At 43.0% G+C, this 21352-nt stretch overlaps 1 protein-coding gene across 9 annotated transcripts in view; it reads right to left on the bottom strand.

Moving 5' to 3' along the window:
- Window positions 1–21352, bottom strand: part of TANC1 (tetratricopeptide repeat, ankyrin repeat and coiled-coil containing 1) — a 230576-nt gene that overhangs the window by 117270 nt on the left and 91954 nt on the right. For all 9 annotated transcript variants that reach the window (XM_087861752.1, XM_087861833.1, XM_087861625.1 and 6 more), the window contains one exon: window positions 8327–8527. In XM_087861752.1, the coding sequence (XP_087717878.1) occupies window positions 8327–8527 (201 nt within the window). The remainder of the gene's footprint in view (window positions 1–8326; window positions 8528–21352) is intronic.

The following is a 21352-nucleotide window of genomic DNA, read 5'->3' as shown; positions in this document are numbered from 1 at the left end:
TCCATTTTAACAGGTACATACCTATGCCCCCTCCCCACAGTAACTGAAAGAAGTGATTAGATCCTATTTCCAAGGCTTCCATGGGGAAACAAAGACAAGAACCAAAGACAAGGAGCTCAGGGACTGTCAGGGCAGAGACGTGCAATGAACATCTATGCAGAGGGAGGAGGAAACACAGTGCTCCAAGTGTTTGGAGCAAGAAGTTGTTTCTCACACAAGGAGAAGGAGACACACAAAGGAAGGCTGGTTGAAGCAAAAGATGTAAGCCACACATGAGGTCAAGTCTGACGGAGGAAGTTCTGACCTCGGGCACCAGGAGGGGAATAAAGTGATGGGGGAAGTGGAGCACAGGGCTGGTTTAGAGCATGGCAGTGACTTGGTCGAAGGCCATTCAATGGGGGGGGGGGGGAGTTGTCTTCTCAGTAAATGGCACCAGGACAATTGGATAACCATGTGTAAAAGGATGAAGTTGGCCCCTACCTCACAACATGTAGGAAAAATTAACATACAGGCATAAGTCTTTGTGACTTTGGGTTAGGCAATAGTTTCTTAGAGCATCAAAAGGACAGTGACAAAATAAACCGGACTACATCAAAGTTAAAAACCTGTGCTTGAAACAACAGTATCAAGAAAGTGAAAAAGACAACCCACAGAATGGGAGCCAATTTGCATAACTTGTAATTCGAATACAAAAAGAAGTCTTACAACTCAATAATAAAACTACAAGGAGATGCCAGTTCACATGCAGTAGGATGGCTGTAATAAAAAGAAGACTGACTACAGGAAGTGTTGACAAGAATGCGGAGAAACTGGAAATCTCACACTCTGCTGGTGGGAATACAAAATGTTGCAGTTGCTTTGGAAAATACTTTGGCAGTGCTTCAAAATGTTAAATATACAAGTATCATGTGATCCAGCAATTTTATTCCTAGGTATACACCCAAGAAATGAAAAGATACATACACACAAAAATGCACACATAAATTTTCACAATGGTATTATTCATAATAACCAAAAAGTAGAAATCCAAATGTCTATATACTGAAGAATGGATTTTTAAGCGTGGTATAAACATACAATAAAATATTAGGTAATGAAATGGAATGAAGTACTGATACATACTACATACAATGTGGATGAACCTAGAAAACACTGTTATATGAAAGAAGCCCGTCACAAGAGCCCACATGTTACAGGATTCCATTTATATGAAATGCCTGGAATAGGCAATTCAGAGATAGAAAGTAGATTACTATTTGCTTAGGGCTGCGGGATGGTGGATTAGCGAGAGGGGGAGGGAAGTAGGAAGGAATGTGAGTAATTGCTAATGTGAATGGGTTTTTTTTTTTTTTTTTAAGGGAGATAAAAAGGTTCTAAAATTAGATTGTGGCAATGGTTGCACAACCCTGTGAAAATGCTAAAAACGCTGAACTGTAAACTTTAAATGGGTGAATTATATGGTATGTGATATATCACAATAAAGCTGTTTTTAAAAAATGCAATGGGATAAATCACAATGGAAAAGTATGTAAATTTGAATTGAGAGAACAAAAAACTTTTGTGGGTCATAAAACAGTTATAAACCTAATTAAATGGAAAATAATGATCTGGGAAAATGCTTCAGTGACATACATGACTGATATCCTTAAAACAAACAACAGGAAAGCTGTGATGATTTGGTAAGAAATACATATGGCCCAGAACATTAGACAAACACCACAAAAAATTCCCCAAAGAAAAAAGTACAAATGACAAGTACATTACAATCAATTCTCAACATTAGTTTCCACCAAGTAACCCCACTTGCATAGTCTATCCAATGAAAATATTAGAGATGCCTTTAAATATTAATACACAAGAATGTTCCTCCACTGTTCTTTATTTGGTGGAAAACTGGGGACCTCTTACATGTCCAGTGGTCCAGCAAATGGGCAAATGCCTCACTTGTGTACTACAACACAGGGCAGGAAAGATATTGAACTGAGTGTCAAAAGAGGTGGTCTTTCTGGGGGTACGAGGAAACCAAGATTTACTGTACCTTTATTTAGTACATTTTTGTAATGTCTTTTCCTCCTCAAATATTATTTCTAAAATTTAAAAAATAAAGATAATATCAGTGTATTTACCTTCATTAAAAAAGAATATGTGATTATCTCCTATAATTCCTTACCAGTGGTTCTCAAACTTTGCTACATATTAGAATCACCTGGGAAGCCTTTTTTTTTTTTTTAAAGATTTTATTTATTTATTCGACAGAGATAGAGACAGCCAGCGAGAGAGGGAACACAAGCAGGGGGAGTGGGAGAGGAAGAAGCAGGCTCATAGCAGAGGAGCCTGATGTGGGGCTCGATCCCATAATGCCGGGATCACGCCCTGAGCCGAAGGCAGACACTTAACCGCTGTGCCACCCAGGCGCCCCCTTTCTTTTTTTAAAATCCCAATGCCCAGTCCATACCTCATATGCATTAAATCAGAATCTCTGAAGGTAGAACTCAGGCATCAGTCTTCTTTAAAACTCCGGGGCGAATCGGAGGCATGGACAAATTGTATATGGGCGAACCAGGATGGCGGGTATGGAAAAAAGGGCACTCAGAAAGGTCCTCAGGTTCACAGTGGAGCAAAGGCATGCACACGGGTTCAATGTGTAAACACAGAACAGAGAGTGTGTCTCCATCACGGCTGGGCGTGGCAGTGAGGCACAGGCCGCCGCCCACTCCTTGGAGTAGGCTAATGTGTGACAAGTTTCCAGGAGGAAACAAAGAATGTTTTCCTATTCACCACAGCAGGAGGAACTGTCCTTGCTGAAAGTCAGAGCCCTAACTGTGGCCCTGACCACTTAGGTGAAAGCAGGGCCTAAAACTAGCTGGTGCTACAGGCAGGCTTGAGCTGGGACTGTTCATTTCCTGGGTTATTCTCCTACCCCTCGCCCCCCCCCCCGAAAAAAAGCCTCAAAGATGCATGTGGCACATGAAGCCCACAGCCTCCCTGTGTGCATACAACCAGAACACAAAGCTCCGTCATTTACAGCTCAGGTGTCAACAATGTACAGGCAGAACAATGCAAACTGGCATCAGAGGACATGCTGGGGACAGAGCGGGGGACTTGGGCTTAGGCCAAAGCTGTACCAGTAACTTCCACACTGGGGCAAGTTCCATCCCTTCCATATCTGCAAAAGAGGCCTGGCACAGATGGCCTGACCTGGTCCGGAGGCCTTGCCAACTCAAAAATGTCTATGATCCTGGGGCGCCTGGCTGGCTCAGCTGGTGGAGCACGTGACTCTTGATCTTGGGGTTGTGAGTTTGAGCCCCACATTGGATGTAGAGATTACTTAAAAATAAAATCTTAAAAAAAAAAAAAATAGAAAATGTCTGTGATCTTCCCCACATAACAGAGAGTGTGGTTGTAGCTAAAACTGGAAGCCAGCTGAGTGTTTTTTTTTTTTTTAAGATTTTATTTATTTATTTGACAGAGATAGAGACAGCCAGAGAGAGAGGGAACACAAGCAGGGGGAGTGGGAGAGAAAGAAGCAGGCTCATAGCGGAGGAGCCTGATGTGGGGCTTGATCCCAGAACGCCAGGATCACGCCCTGAGCTGAAGGCAGATGCTTAACGACTGCACCACCCAGGTGCCCCCAGCTGAGTGTTTTTCTGACCGTGAACTTGATCTGACTCAACTGTGATCATTCCCCTGACACGGTATCATGGAAGGAAAGATAATGGGAATTGTCTGAGAAGTGCAGACAGAAGGGAAGTTCAAGAACAGGAAGGTGAGAGGAGGACTTCTCTCAACCCCTTCTTACTAATTCAGACCAAGCACCGCACCAGCACTATTCACCTGAGACCATTCCCAGAAGACAGTTACCTTCAAAAAGAAGCCTCTAAAAGAATGCGGGAGGGAATGTGAAATCAATACAGCTCTTCTGGAAAGTGACTGGGCAGTATGCATCAAGCATCTTTAAAAATGCAGTCCATTTAGTTCAATAATTCCACTTCTGGGAACTTGCCACTCTTAGGATATCAGATGTGCGCAAAAATTACTGGACAAAAATAGGAGCTCATCAGGAGCTCTGGAGACTGGTTGCACAATGTGAATGTACTTTACAGGACTGGACTGTACATTTAAAAACAGTTAAGATGGTAAATTCTGTTACTTGTATTTCACCACAATTAAAAACTTTGAATTCACAGGCATTGAACAGCAAAAACAAAGCAAAATATCTTAGCTCATGCTACAATTTTTAAAAACCTGAAAAATAACAAATATCTAACAATTGGAAATTAGCTAAAAATCAATCATGGAATATTGAAACAAATGACATTAAATCTCAAGTTCTTCAAGCAAACTGTAAATTGTTCATGATATAATATTAAGTGAAAAAAGGCAGTGCACGTGTGGTCTCAGGTCTTGATGGAGTAGATTTAAAAAATCTTTTAAAATAAAAACGCTAATTTTCCACAAGAAACACTTGCAAGGTGAGAGAGGGAGGGCCTGGACAATTAACTTATGGTCCAAGAATCAAAGGGCAGAATGACTTCCACTTCGCAGCCTGTCAACCTGAAGGTTTCTCCCTTAAAGAAGAAACATCCAGCCAGAGGGGTTTCCAAAACTGCTACCGCAGGAATTGGAACTGGACCGGAAGCAGCAGAGAGCACCACCTAGTCTCTCCACACAAGCGAGGATGTAAAAAAGCAGTATCCCCCACTTCCCACCCTCTCCTGCTGCACCCCATCACAGTATTTTAAAAGCGTGCTTGCTTCCCGTTCATGCCCTACCTTTGGGGTGTTTCATAATGGGCCCAAAGTGATCTGGGAAATATAATCCAAATATAAAGTAACTAATGATATTACTAATAAATAAACCACAGGAAATGGGCTTTGCTCTTCTCTGGAAGACAAAAGGATACATTACAAATATTAATGAATTCTTAATCCAAAAAAGCTTGCAACTACCACAGAACTATAATGGATACTGGTCCTTGTTTACCAGCAAATGTAGTTTCCATTCCAAAAAAAAATTGAACCAATCCTCAAAAACTGCATCTTTAGACTAACAAGTGAAAAAAATATAACTATATGGAACAAGGTAGTAGGAGAATAGTATTAACTAGCAATATGAGTGGAATGTAAAAAACTCAACCATGAAAAATGCAGGGTCACATTATTGCAAGGTTAATGAAATCGTCTCTGGCCCAGAGTTCTGATGGCCCAAGAGCTAATCACCTATTGTACTAAAAAACAAACTTTCATTGAAACAGGCTACGCGGAGTGCCTATTACCTACCCGGGTTTATAGTATTTGACCTTTGCTTTGACCTTTGCTAAAATAGTTTCGGTCCCTGACAGCCTCTTGATTAGCACAATTAGTGAAGAGTTTCTACCCAAACAAGTAAAACAGGTTTAGATTTTCCTTCTTTTTCTTTTTTTTTTTTTTTTTTTAAGGCACCTTCTTAAACAAAAGAGGGAGAAAGGGGTCTTATTATACAAATGAGAACAGAAGGCATCACGGTAATTCGGAGCTGGTTCTGAATGATGACGAGATCCTGAAGCCCAGCCCAGCTGGTGTAAGGGGAGCGCAGGGGGAGGGCTCAGCACCTATGGGCACAGCATGCACACCGTATTTACTGTATCATTAGCAACAACAGTGTGAGCTTTTTAAATAGATGGCTATTTTTAAATCCAACGCACGTTCACAACCATATGCCAACTAATTTTACAGGCAGGTAGAACACTAGGTCTCTGGATACTTTTCTAACAATACGGCTTAAACAGAAACCTGTGAGTGTTAGACACTGTGGAAAAACATTATTTATCGTCTGATGTACCCTGAGTCACTGCCATTTTTAAGCAAGCATCTCTGCCCTTAGCTTCCCTTTTGAATTAAAATTGCCAAGATAATGAAGCCAAATTACCACTGTGAGACACTAATTTGCTGCACAAATTTGGGCAACGCACAAGCATGGCTCCGTTGGAGAAGAATCTGCTTAGTGTATTTAATTTGGCCCCAAAGCATCTAATATGGAGAATATTCTCTTCAATCCATTAAAAGGTTGAATGTTGCACAACTACTCCCTTCTGTTCATAAGGCCTTGCAAAGAATTTAGCAGAAATAAATTTATTCCTATGGAGAGAAACAAATTCTATGGTATTTTCTCAAAACCAAAAATATCAAATTTGGTCAAGACACAGGAGACCAGGCCTCATCAGGGATTTCTGGCCTGTGAGAGCCTGTGGCTTCTGAGACCCTTCTGGATAGCCATATTTTCCATGTTTGCCGTGCCATTCGTTGCTACCTAGCATCCCACTAACACCCCCACAAAATAAGCACAATGTAGCTCTGAGCTGATGGAAGTCTTAACCTTACTGTAATCATTTTGCAATATATACATGCATGTATAAAGTCACTACGTTGTACACCTTAACCTTACATGTCATAGTCAAGTGCATCTCAATAGAGCTAGAAAAATCAAATTAAAAAAATTAAAAAGAAGATTCAAGTCTCACTAAAACAAACTTCTGTTAATAATAAAATTCTCTCTGAAATACATATTCCCTAGTCTCTTAGGTATTCTCACCAGGCCTAAGGCCCAAGCAGCACCAATTCATTTGCAGCAGCACAGACTATGTACAGCAGGGCAAATTCTACCAAAGGTCCTATCTCTGCACTTAGCACTTGCATTACCCTCAACCGAGGTCCCTTAAGAACCAGACAGGGGGGCGCCTGGGTGGCTCAGTCGGTTAAGCATCTGCCTTTGGTTCAGGTCATGATCCCAGGGGTTAAGAGTCTGCCTTCAGCTCAGATCATGATCTCAGGGTCCTGGAATTGAACCCCACATCTGGCTCACTGAGCCTGCTTCTCCCCCTCCCCTTGCTCATACTCTCTTGCACACACTCTCTAATAAATAAAATCCAGATAGGTTCAGAATTCTAATATCGGTTTTATATAGATGAGGTATACTCAAAGAAGCCATCGTGCCTGTCCATGCCCATCAGACACAGGCTGCACATAAGCACACTGATTCAAAGGGAAAAGGACAAATGACAGGGCTGATAAAGGAAAAAGTAAAATACTGTGCATAATTTGTAGGAAGAAGAGTAACTCCAATGGGATAACCATCAAGAAAGGCAGTGTGGGAACCACGACTTGAAAGAAGGGAACAAATCTGACAAAGAGATATAGTGGTAGGGAAAGGCAAAGAGAAGGAAGGACATTCCAGGAATTTCCCCAAATACTGATAAACAGGTCAAATTCCTTGGCACAGGAAATTGCTTCATACCAAAAAGGTTTCCAAGTTCCAGCTAATGACTGGACTGTAAACAATGTTGTCCAAAATAAGAAAGCTCTAGAACAATAAAGGGTTTTGGACACTCACCAACTCATAGCACCATTTCTAACATTCAAAGCCTCAAGGTTTGCCTTCTTAATTTTGTCACCACACAAACTGCAAATGTCCACTACATGATTCCGAAATAATGCCTATCACATCTCTAGTAATACAAATATTGAGGAAGACAGAAAAACAGCGACCAATTTTATAGCCCCAGGACACACTTTAGACCAATTCCAAACTCCTTCATGTGTAAATGAGAAGAATCCTTACACTGGCATATGATCAATAAAGGCCCCAAAACTATCCTGCCCTCAGTAAACAAATGCTCAGCAAACCTAAAGACCAAAGAACGCTCATGATTACAGGTATCAGCATTTTGGGAAGGCTTTCCTCACATCTGAATCATAACCCCTCAAAGTTAAGTAACGTTTGTGTTTTCACTGGTCATGTTAAGCACAAAACCTTGGTAAAGATGAGGAAAGCCAAGATATTTTAAACAAGTAATCCATACCTTGCTCCCATCCCTTTACAAGTCTGAATTTTCAAAAATTTTACAGTTGTTCAAATGCTGGGTGACGTAATCAAAGAAAGTATATTGGTATATAACACTTGGCAGTAATAAATGGACTACTGTCAGATTACTCTTGCCAAAATCCAGAACCTTTAAATGTACCACGATGAGTTTAGATTATAGCATTCCCTAATTCATGACCAAGAAAACAAGACCAATGATTAACATTAATATTGATAACAAGATCTTGAATTTTTGTGAAAGTCCAGCCTGAGCAATCCAAATAGTTTGTAAAGAGGTTGAACTAAAGAAACGAGTCTAGTCAAATCATAGCTTTCTTTTTTAAAGATTTTCTTCTTCCAGAAATTACTGTAACAAAGAAAACAACCTCCCAGAAAATTCCTTATAAGCACTAGTTTTGCTTCATTTCAATACATGCATTACATACATAACCAAGCTGGTATAGGTGCTGTTTTATAGGTCAGTTACCTGGAGATTTTTTATTTGATCTTGATTGCACCGAGTGAGACTGTCGAGGCAGCAGAGGTGACGAAGGCAGAGACATGGAGACGCCTTTGGCCAAGCTCACCCTGTATGTGTCCTCTGCTACAGGAAGGCTGCTCACAGAAAAGTCACCACCATGGCCAGGGGGCAGGACTTGGGGGGAAGTCTCGGGACCAAAGTCACCTCCTAGAGTGAAGAGAGAAAACCTTAACTTAGACCATCCATTATAGGTATATTTATTCCTAAGAACTACATCCTTAAAATATAATTCCCATATATTTCATGTGTATGTTGTTTTTTAAGTTTTTTTTTTCTTCTACCTCTCTTAGGACTTCTTACCGTGTGAGAGAAAATTCAAGTTTCACCACTCAAGTATCAATGAACTCCACATCTCATACCCTTTTCTGTACGCTATCAACTGGTCCAGTTTCACGCCCAACAATGGGTGCAGAAAGCCATCAATCTGGGTTAGGGTTTTTTTTTTTTTTTTTTTTTTTTAAGATTTTATTTATTTGAGAGAGAGAGCACGAACAGTGTTGGAGGGAAGAGAGAGAGAGGGAGAAGCAGACTCCCCGCTGAGCAGGGAGCCCTATATGGGGCTCAATCCCAGGGTCCTGGGATCATGACCTGAGTTGAAGGCAGACACTTATCCAACTGAGCCACCCAGGCACCCCCAAGGTTAGATTTTTTTAAGATTTATTTATTATATGATGGCTAACTGAACATAATAAAAAAAATTTTTTAAACAAAGATTTATTTATTTGAGAAAGCATATGAGTGGGGGGGGGCAGATTCCCTCAAGTAGACTCCCTACTGAGCATAGACCCAGATGCTGGGCTGGGTCCCAGGACCCTGAGATTATGACCTGAACTGAAATCAAGAGTTGGACGCTTAATCGACTGAGCCCCCCAGGCGCCCCCAAGATTAGATTAAGACCAAGTATAAATGATCCATAAGCAGCTATGATTTCAGCTCAAGTTAGAGAGGGCGTTTTACATAGGTATCATAGAATAGATTCGAACACCCAGATGCTTTCCAGAACTCCCTGGCTTCCCACCACTTCTCTCCAATTAGAGAACCCAAGGGAGGGTCTCCCAACTTCAATATTCCTCCCCAGCACCATGCATCTCTTCTCTCATCAGATCCATGCCACACTCCCCACAGCACAGGGACCACTCTCCTACAACTCGACAAGCCCAACCCTTAGTTGTGGGACTGGAAACAGGACTCAGTGATGAAGCTGGCTGTCCCTGGTGTTCAGCCCCTAAATGAACTTAAGGACAAACAAGCGTACTATTATGAAATCAGATATTCTAGCGTAGGCAGATCCAATGACAAAATACAGAGGACACAATTACAGTATAGAGAGTACAAAAGGAAGAGAGTATGTTGGTTAGGATCAGCCTCTCTGGAAAAGATACAGCTGGTCCTCAAGCATTCAGATAATAAGCTCCCCTCTCTTGCTCCTCCCCCACTTCCTCCCCTCCTGGGTATACTAAGAAGCAACTGAGGATGGGTGAGAAGGGAAGGTAAATCATTGCACTGATGATTAAAACATCTACAACCTCTAATTTCATATACAGCAGAAGTGGAAAAAATATAGAAAGTTTTTTATAAGCAAAATAGTCTGATAACTAGTACCCAACTTGTCCTTACCAGACCTTCCGGACTCTGAAAAATCAAGGCCTGGATTTGAATCAGAAGCTCGATTTTTGTTGATCTTTGTGTGCAAGACTCAAAAGAGATGTGACCCAAACTATCAAGTTCAAATTGCATCGCTAATAGGCAGTCAGACCGCGGGTGAGGGTGAGGGTGAGGGGTTAAGACAGACAGGCTTGTGCTTGACTTTCGAAGGCTACTCAAAACCAACAGAGCTGTGAACGGAAAAGTCACGGGTCCCACAATGGGTAAGTTGGCAACATCGGAAAGATCATTTGAGTCTCCCCTGGGCCAGCTATGCTCGAAGGGGTTTTAACAGACCTGGGAAATTAAAGGTTCATCACTAAACATCCAAGTGACTGATATTTGAAGAAAATAACAGAATTACCAGGAAACCCTCACTAGAATTTTCAGAAACAAGAACTTCCACACAAACGATCTGTCTCTGGGGGAAGGAAGCCAGAATTAGTGGAAATCCTTACATCCTAAATCTATGTGTACAGCAACAGTCACCCACTCTGGTCCTCCTATAACCCTCGCTTAGCCTGCTTCCTGATCTGCACTGTAAGAAACAACCACCAATTCCCAGGACCAGGAGCTACTTTTAACACCACTGGAGAGAAGCCAGAAATCTTTTTGAAACCATCTCCTTGAGGTCTTAATCCAGGACATGAAGTTTCCCGGCTGCCTCTCCACTATCTGTCAATGGAAGGGACCTTAAGGCAGAGCTGGGGGTACACTGTACTGGTCGCACTGGTCCCTGAGGCCAAGTGACCCCCATACTGAGGAAATTTGAGAAAGTAGGGGGAAGGACAGCTGTTTTCTTTGGTCCAATCCCTGGCGCATATGGTGGGGACCACCACAGTGGTCTCATCCGGGGAATGCAAGCAGGTGCTAGGCCTACAAGAATGGTGCCTGTCATCTGATTTCCTGGATATTTGGCAAGGAACACTAGGAGATGGAGAACAACTTGGAAAGCATGGAGGCCATAGCCCCAAGAAGTACACACACAGGATGTAGGGGGGACCTTGAAGAGGTGGTCGATGTGGTTTGCCCTGTGGCTGCTCTCATACCACCCAAATCACACACCTGCTAGTCCAACAGCTAGATTGGCCTGATAAGAGCAGGTGCTATGACAAGGTATGGTCTTCCCTACTCACACACTAGTATTTCTAACCTGTACAAAAAACAAAAAACCCAGGACGCCTGGGTGGCTCAGTCAGTTAAGCACCTGCCTTTGACTCAGGCCATGATCCTAGGGTCCTGGGATCGAGCCCCTCATTGGGCTTCTTGCTTTGCTCAGCAGGGAGCCTGTTTCTCCCTCTGCCTGCCACTCTTCCCTGCTTGTGAGCACTCTCTTACAAATAAATCTAAAAAAAAAAAAAAAAAAAAAAAAAAACCAGACTTTAAGCCCCTTAATTTGGATGGGGACACACAAAATTACAGAGAAATGCACCTATTATGACAATGCCAGAAATAAATGGTAAAGCTCGTTACTGAAACAGGGTTTATTTTCTTAAATACTTAGTATTCTCCAACGTGGTAAAAGCAAAAAACTGGGGAGTGAAGGGTAAAACAAAATTAAAGAGTTACCTAATTACAAATTCTGCCCATAAACTTTGTTTATATCAAGCAAAGCAAATATTTTCATTAACTGCAAATATGGTGGGGATGAGTTTCCAAAGCAGGCCGTAACCATGAGGACCTTCAGTCCTTGGAACAGCTGCACTCTGACGCCGATTTTATATGGTCTGCAATAAAACGAGACGTGGAGATGGGGCTCGGCAAGGAAGGGTTTCTATCTCAAGTTTGCTTTGACATCTCACCATAGTATCAGTCCCAAACATGTTGTCCTGTTGGTTTGTTTTTCAGACAGTTAAAGACCCTTACCTTTCAGCTCCTTTTTGGAAAGGCACAAAGCAGGGAGAGAAGTTTTACGTACGAACAGGCCGCACAAAACCAGTGGGGTGATCTAGCAGCTTGGAAGCTGGAGGTAGCACTCTGGAGCCTGGTGCTTTAACTCTATGCGAGCAAAGGGGTTCAGGTCAAAGTACACCCAAGAGCATCACAAGGACGCAGACGACGCCAGTGGCAGAAAGTGAGAAATCTCTTAGGGGCATCCACGAGAATTATCCAACATTGGTTCTGGACAACAGGACACCAGAAATTCTCCGGCTGATTTCACATTCCTCAGCAGATGCTTAAGGAGGCTTCAAGAGGAATTAAAACCATTTCACTGAAATAACCAGCACTGTGGACACATTTCCTTTAGCTCGGAATAGCTGGTGTTCTTTGAACTGTGACCTATTTTATTCCCACCTAAATTAAATGATGAGACGCACTTGGATCACCCTTCCTGTCGCCATAGCAGAAATGCCAGCCCAGGTAGGACGAGGCACCCTCTCCAGAGTAGGAAAACCATGTTATCAACCACCCATGATCTGCCAGGCCGCCTCCTGTTCCACTGGCAGGTGTTTCCCATGGAACACTGATGTACCACAGACACACACATCCACCCCAACGGGCTTTTAATCTCAGAGAACATCTAGTGCAATCAGACTGTTTCACAGACAGGAAGCTGGGACGTGGAGGTTAACTATGGGGAGCAGGGCCCAAGCACCTAGAATAAGCTCCTCTCCCAATTCCTGCAATTGGCCAGCCCACTGCTCCACACATTTAAGGACTCTTTTTCGAAAAAAATGGAGGTCTCCAAAACAGACATGTTTTTAAATTAAGAAATCTATAAAGGGTCAGCATGTTTTTGCTTTTAAGGTTTAGGCTTTGCAGGTCACAAACAGCTTCTGTCATACACACCCACACACATAGGCTTTTATTTTAAAATCACCACTTCTTTCAGTTCCAAAAATAAAAGACCACAAAGGGCATAGGGGCATAAGGTTCCTCCCATTTGTAATAAATATAACTAAGTACATACATATGCACATACATACAACACAAAAGAACTATAAATCCAAGTCATAGTTTACAAAGATAATGGAATTATCAAAGGGGATAAAGCCATCCAATAAGGCATTTTAAATTGGCAGAAATGGCTTTTGATAATAGTTCTTTATTTTCTAATTTTTTTCACTGTACAGACTGTGAAAAGGGATTTAAGTTCATAATGGAAGAAAATGCAAATCTGGGAGATGATGAATGTTTAAAGGTGTCTATGCAGAATGGCAATGTCCAACATTACAGATTAAAGTAAATGGAGTGCAGGATTAGAGAAGGCTTAAAAAAAACGAGGGCAAAGAAGCCAGGGAGATGAAAGCAAAATCGCATTTCAGAAAGAACAGACCTGAGAAAGGCAAGGGAGAGCTTAGACATTCAGGTAAATAGGTCTGCAGATGCAGGAAATAAGATTTCCATTTATTGTGCCATTGAAGTGACTAGGTGAGAGGGGAGGGGGATGGAAGCTCAGAACAGAAAGAAAAGATGTTCTGTTTATCCAGTTCCAGAAAACGGGACTTGTGCAATACATTTAACTGGGGCATTAAATGTGTTAGGGTATCTTTTGTGCAGTCCCTGCCTGGGAGCACATTAATGTTTCTTAAACATATTTTCCATCATAAGGTTTTATAACCACATAACTCATATATATTTACAGAAACCTAGAAAATTGGAAAAGATTTCCTCCCACAAGATCCAAGTATCATTTTGGGAGCCTCTGGAAGGCCCTCTCCGCAATGGAAAGCACTTTACACTGTTTTATGTCTTACAGGATCTCCCCCAAGTAACCAGCCAGAGCTACTGATTGTTAATGTACATTCTCAAAAAGAGTTAAATGTACCCAAGAAAGCAATTTTCCAGAACATTATTCAGAATCGTGACTAAGGCTCAATACGGCCAAGAGGCAACAAAGCAGCTCACTCCCACCCCCAGTATAGAAAAACCTGGTCAACAGGACAAGTTTATCCTTTTGTCTCGAAAAATCCACCAAGTGGATTCTAAATGGAGATCAGTAAATACTATCCTCACAGTTTGATTCTTAATACTCAGTAGTTATAGAATCAAATGTACTTTACCCTAACACAGGTGATGGGGAAAGAGACTGCCATTTCCTCTCTTATTGTCAAAATTCTCCTTTAAGGCAGGTCACCAGGAAAGTTACTGAGCTTAAAAAATACAAAACCTTGAGGCACCTGGGTGGCTCAGTCGGTTAAGTGTCTGCCTTCGGCTCAGGTCATGATCCCAGGGTCCTGGGATCCAGTCCCTGCATCGGGCTCCCTGCTCAGTGGGGAGTCTGCTTGTCCCTCTCCCCCACCCCTGCTCATGTGTTTGCGCATGCATGCTCTCTCTCTCTCTCAAATAAAATAAAATCTTAAAAAAAACAAGACCTTAGAAAAATTCCCACCCCCAAGCCCTAGGGGGGTGTATTTCAACACAATAAATGCTTTCCTTGGAGTACTATGTGTTAGGATAGAGTTCAAGGCACTTTATACTCATTATCTCCTATCCTCACAATGACCCCGTGAAGTGGGTGTTGTTTTTATGCTCCTCTTACAACGAGATCACCACACAGAAAGCACCGGGTATCTTGCCCGCCGATACTGGTCAATGGCAAGAGCTGAGTCTGAACCCAGGCAGTCCAATCCAGAATCCATTCTGCTACCCTGAAAGAAGGCTACTGAGCTATGTCTTTCAACATTACGTCATTTTAACTACTTAATAGGGAATGCCAAAAATAGTATATATAGGTCTATACGCAGTACCAGGCCACCGTGAGAAGAAACCTGTTCCCTCGTCTATTTTCACTTTTCGTGCCGGCTGGTTAATTAGCTCCACAGAACTCCTGGATCATTCCATTTGGGAGGCACTGAGGCCCAGATCGTTAATTTTCTTTCAGTCAGTCACACCTTATGCTGTCACCATACAAGCAAAGTGGATCTGAGATAGATGTTTAGTCACCAAGCACCTTAAATAGTTTCTTCTCGTCTTCCTTTGCGCTGTCAATTCATTTAACTCTTGCAGCCCTTGGGCCTCCTCTCTACCCAGGGTGGAGGCACTGAGTGCCATTCCTGCCTCATCGAACCAAGAATCTGGCCACTCCGCCTGGCCCAGATGAAGAAGAAAGTAGTGGGCCGCTTGTGGTCAAAGCAAGCTGGCAGGGTTCATCTTCAGTGTGCATGGAATCCGTTATTCTCCCTTTCCTTGTCAGGTACAGTCAGTACTCAGGTCCCTGAGTGCCGTGGAGCACCCTGCACTCAGGTTCTGCAGACTGGCCAGACCCGCCGCTCCTGCACACAACTGAAGCCGCAGCTCCCAGTCCCCGTGCACAGGGAAGCCTGAGCCTGTCCCAGGGAGGCTGTCAGAGCTGCGCTGGGGTGTGGCTCAGGCATGGGTAGCCCCCCCTCCTGCCCCCCCCCAAGCGTTTCTCAGGTGCAGCCAGGATTGAGAAACCACCAAGGTAGGAAGGAGGTCAAATGTTATGCTCCTCTTTCAAGACAGGTGGGAGAGATGAAAAGAAACTGGAGGGAATACTCAATCATACAGATAATTAAAATACAACCTACATTCCTTTAGTGTGTGTATGTTTATGTGTGCCCCTCTGTATACACACGTGTATATATACTGTATACTTATGTATATAAATATATGTAAACATACACAGTTGTACATGTGTGGAGGGTCTCTAGAAGGACACACAGCAGCCAGCAGCAGTCGTTGCCCCTGGAAAAGGGAATGGACCAAGTAGGAGCATGGATGGGAGGTATACACTTTTATATAGTTTACATTTGATGTGCATATGTTTCCTGTAAATATTTTAAATTTGCATTCCCTAGGATTGAGCCACGTATAGATACAAAGATCTTAAGTCTAAATGGGCCACCCACCATGGCCTGACTTGGCAAACGGATGAAATGAAGATCTATTCCACAAACACCATTCAAAGTGCTGGTGTGTGGGGCTGACTGCTAGGAGGTGAGCTTATTTTCCACTGGCTGAAGCAGACAGTACAGGGAACGCAGCACAAGACCCTGTTCTGAAGGAGGTGGATTCTCAGTCTCAGTGGGCACACTTGCTCCCATCATCCATGGGCTCTGTGTAGGTACATGTTCCATTTCTTCTCTGCCCACCCTGCACTCTGGCTCTCTTCCAGGTCTGGGGCATCTCAGCTGCTGGTGGGGGAGTGTGGGCACGCCTGTGATTGCAGGGCACACAGGATAATCCAGGGGTCTGCCAGGGAGAGGGCAGGAAGAGGGAAAGATAGGCTAGAGGACGTAGAGAGGATGGGGGGAAAGCAGAGGCTGAAAGGGCTAGGCATGAGGCAGGATAGGGCCAAGGAATACAGGGGTGCAAGGAAGAGGCGGAGCAGCCAGGAATGCAGGGGGTGTGGTGGTGGTAGTCTACAGGTGATAAAAGCATGAATTCCTGTTTCCTTTAAAACTGCTAGCAAAACCTCTCCCAAGACCCCAGTAAGATACTTGTAACTACAAAGTAAAAGGCAAACTCATAAATGCAAAAAGCATATGGAAAGGTAAGGGAGCGCCAGAAAAGGAAAGAATTCTCAATAATGTTAACGATAACAACAGGGCAACTTTGTTGCTGTTGCGACAGCTGGGGGCCTCAGTACACTTAGCCCACTGGGTCAGGAGCGACCCGGGCCCTTATGCTGGCGTCCACGCTTGTCTTCGCCCCACGCCCACCAGCAGGAAGCAACAGATCAATGTAGGGAAAACAGGGCTGACTAGACCTTGACCTTCGACGAAAAGCCTCCCTCCCCAAACACCCCCCGAAATAATAAATGGTGGGACAGTGAGGAAACATATAGCTTATGAGAGAGAGGAAAGGGAGTATCTTCCTGAAGACACAAAAGAAAAAAAGCAGAAAAAAAAATTCAGTGACGTGCATGGCACCCTCGATGGAATCCAGGATAACATGGCCTCTAGACCCTTCACGCGGCTGCGTTTCTTTCTTATTTTCTCTATACACCAGACTCAGATTAAAAATAAGGGAAGAAAAGCAAGGAATTTAAAAAGCAGTCACCAGATTATGATCCACATTCCAGGCATAAAGAGTAGAATTCACACTATGGAAGATCCACTCCGTGATAAAGAACAAGCCTGAGGAAGTCCCCCAAGTGCAGAGGAAAAGGGTAAACATTTTAATGATGTAAGATTACGGACAGGAAAAACAAAAGGTGTTTCTGAGAAGAAATGAGGACGTGATCATTGTAAAAATATTTAAAAACCTGAATTAAAGTATGCAGATAGGGGCGCCTGGGTGGTGCAGTCGTTGGGCGTCTGCCTTTGGCTCAGGGCGTGATCCTGGCGTTCCGGGATCGAGCCCCACATCAGGCTCCTCTGCTAGGAGCCTGCTTCTTCCTCTCCCACTCCCCCTGCTTGTGTTCCCTCTCTCGCTGGCTGTCTCTGTCAAATAAATAAATAAATAAATCTTTAAAAAAAATAAAGTATGCAGATAAAAAGGACCCACCATACCCTAGGCTGTGACCCTGAAAGGAACACACCTTGATTCATCCTGGTATTCTGGCAAAAATAAGTTGATAATTTTTTCTTAACCATAAAATCCAGGTAAGTATATAGTAAAAAAAAAAAAAAAAAAAAAGCTGAATGGGCTGCAAAACCTGAGTTTTTCAAAGGAACAAGAACCCAACTGCCCCCAGACTGCTTATCTTAGGTCCTCAGGCTGCTGGATCAGTGGACCACACACTGCGTGGCTACAACAACACAAATCTATTCTGTCCCATATCTGGAGGCTTTGAGTCCACAATTAAGGAGTCTGCCAGGGCCAGGCTCTCTCTGAAGACTCCAGGAGAGAATCTCATCCAGGCCTTTCTTGGTTTGTGGTGTTGCCTGTTATCTTTGGCTTGTAGACACATCGCTCTAACCCCTGCTTCTGTCATCACATGGCATTATCCCATGTCTGTGCTTTTCTTCTAAGGACAGTCCTAATAAATTAAGGCCCCCGCTAATCCAGATGACTTCATTTTATCTCAACCGCATCTATGAAGACCCTACTTCTAAATAAGGTCACCTTCACAGGTACTGAGGGTTAGAACTTCAATGTCTTTGGGGGGGGGGAGGAGGGGGAGACACAATTCAACCCACAACACTTCTCTCTAGTACCAAAAACCGGAAGTCAAAAGCAACATCTACAAAACTTGAGGAAAGGAAGAGCAAGGCCAAACCTCATAAAACCACACCAAGTTTTCTATTAAGTACAATATCAACCAGAAAACATTCTCAGATATTCAGAGGTTCAGAAAATGCCCAGTCCATTTATCCTTCTTGAAAAACAAAAACAAAAACCAGTTACTTAAGAACCAAAATAAGACATTACCATTAAGGGGGGGAAAAAAGGCTATAAACTATAGCCCAAGCCTAGCCTTCAAACACTTCACTCAACTGTCCTTTTCTGCTTCCACTCCCTTCTCATTCAGGAAATGTGGTTTTTGAACCATATCCTTCACTCCATAGTGCAGAAACAATCTCTTACCTTATCTGGGAACCTCTTAAAACAATAGTGCCCTGTGCCAGAACTTGCAAACAACGGCTAACATTTTTTGCATGGTTGTGACACTGGGTAGAAAAAACCTCTCCCACACCACCCCGCCCCCCAACCCCTAAAGAAGCAGAAGAGCACAGAACACCACAACAAACATCTTCATTGCCAAAGAACTGAAATTATGGAAAAGGAAAATTTGAGTTTACCAGATGATCAACATTTTTAAAGACATATGGAAGAAACATTTAAGCCAGTATACACAATCTTGTATATGCTGTGACAATAGGAAAATATGCACAACCAGAAGCTAGAAGGAGGTTCGATAAAACGTTGATGGTTATTCTTAGGGGGTGGAAGTAGCAACGGTTGTTCCCTTTTACATTTTTGATTTGACACATGTTCTGACATTTTTATAATGAGAATATTTTAGAAGAAAACACACTTTGTTTTCCATGAAACATTTATCTGAAACATAAATTTGTACCCATCTCTTTCTACTTTGGGAGGTTTCCCAGCAAGCCCCCTGCTGGACACCTGCCAAGTTATTGCTCTCATGAAGCCCCTTCCCCAGGAAGGAGGGCTCACCTTTCCTTTATCTGGGCACCTCCAACTATGCCTACCATCCACCTGGCTCAGACTTGCCCTTGTCCACGTAGCTCAAACTCTCCGTAGTCCTCCTTCCCCCAGGTCTTACAGACACTGAATGGTCTTATCAATCGTTCTCACAGCGAAGGTCTGGACTGGCTTCCTCCTACAGTCACTGTGTGACTCAAGGTCCAGCTCCTTCTCCATACTTTGTCTGTAGTACTACAATGACTACTACACAAGGAATATCACTGCCCCAGCTCTGTCTACACTCTGACTTTTGTGCTTACAACTGTCAATCTCCAACCAATCAATCCTTCTCGTAACATTAACCTTTCCTGGGGCGCTCAGTGGTGGCTCAGTCAGTTAAGTGTCTGCCTTCAGCTCAGGTCATGATCTTGGGGTCCTGAATCGAGCCCTGCATCGGGCTCCCTGCTCAGGGGGGGTATCTGCTTCTCCCTTTGCCCCTCCCCCTGCTCATGCTCGTGCTCTCTCAAATAAATAAAATCTTTAAAAGTAAATAACCTTCCTCAAAAATATCCTGAATGTAACTTCTTATAACATAGAAAACTCCCCCTTTTCTGTAGAGCTTGGGTGTGACATTAGGAACAACGAGGGTAGGACCACCATGCAAGACGTCTCACCATCTATGTGAATGGTACCCTGGACCTGCAAGGAGGTGGCCCTGGGGATTCCAACTACCCACTGAATATCCAACCCCTAAAGCCATTCTCCACCTCAATCACACGCTTAGCCACCCTAGGACCGCTGGAGCTCACTCACCCTTGAATTTCACGTTATAGCAAGTAGCCAAGTAACACATCAGGACTTCTATTGAGTTCTCTATTCTAACTATATATGTATGTTCATCAAACGTATCTGTCCAAATAATAACGAGGGTGATTAAGTTAGTAGTGAAAGCCTTACTTTCTGTACCAGACACCTTGCTAAGCACTTTACATACATTAGCTTATTTACTCACCGTATTCCATTTGCTGTCATTGTCCCTGGGCTATAGATGAGAAAACTAAAGCTTAGGGAGGCTACTAAGCTGCCTAGGGCCCCACAGCCTGCAAGTGGATTTGAACCCAGGCAGTCTGACCCACCATTAGAACTCATCACAGCTTTACACTAGCCTGCCTTTGTACACCGTGGATCCCCTAACCAAGGTGCGTACCAAGCATGGAATACTGTTCAGTGCGGAAGAAATTCTGACTGTCATCTACAGATAATTTAGCAAGTCATGTTTCCCTGACTGGTAATCATTGGGAACATTCTGTCATATTGGACACGATGACATTTTGGGGGTGGAAAAAATAAGTGGAGGGAAAAAGACTTTTAGAACAATACCATAACCAGCACACCACCCCCTCACTAACTACTCAAATCCAAACTCTGGCAGTCCCATCAGCAATGCTTCTGCCAAAGGGCTTCATTACAAGAGAAAGGAAGGAGCTGCTACCATTTATCTTATTTCAACTCCTTACAAGGAAAATGGGATCTATAAACATTTGGGGGAAAATACCTCCACGTTTCTAGGCAGCACTGAAAGTTTCTTCCCCACAAAAACATGTTAAAAATGCTATATAACCAATTCAGCACACATTCTAGAAAAAAGCAGACTAAGTCAATTGTGTACATGTGGCTGTTTAACAAGATCCTTTCCAGGCCTGTATTGGGGGGGGGGGGGCAGGAAATGGAGAGTGAGAACAAGACGACTACATTTTCTGCATCTGTTATTTTATTTGCTATATTCCTACACCACCAGCACCACAAATGAGGGGGGGGGGGAGGCAGCATCGCTCAGTTTTCAAAACAGCAGCCTCAATGACATGTCTGGTACAATATCTTAGCAACAATGTCAATATTGTCTCGCCACAGCTAACCATATTAACATTCCACCCTAATCATGATTTCTCAAATATAAAATGGAATGCGAGTTACTCCATTCATTCTCTGAGCATCACTCTGGGAAATATAGTCCTCTAACAATTTCTATAAAGTTGCATGTAAATTAAGCGTCAAAATTATATTCAATAGCTATTACTTCTTGTGTATCTAACTTGGAAGCATGAGAATATGCAAATATTGATGAGAAATCAACATAAACACAAGAAGCAAATAAAATATACTGACAAATCACTTTGATGAAATCCTGTCCCTGGTTATTTCTGGAATGGAACCCTTGTCACTCATCTCCTTGCAGAGCTGTATTTCAAATTCACCTTTAGAGGGCTGCCAAGAACAGGGTTGACTAGGTAATGGGGGAGCTCCTTCTCCCAAGAGTTTTCAAAGTCC

This window comes from Ursus americanus, chromosome 1 (genome assembly GCF_024610735.1).
Source record: "Ursus americanus isolate L20-20 chromosome 1, mUrsAme1.1.p, whole genome shotgun sequence".
Lineage (NCBI taxonomy): Eukaryota > Metazoa > Chordata > Mammalia > Carnivora > Ursidae > Ursus > Ursus americanus.
The sequence above is the reverse complement of the archived record's forward strand: the minus strand, read 5'-3'. Positions and strand labels throughout refer to the sequence as shown.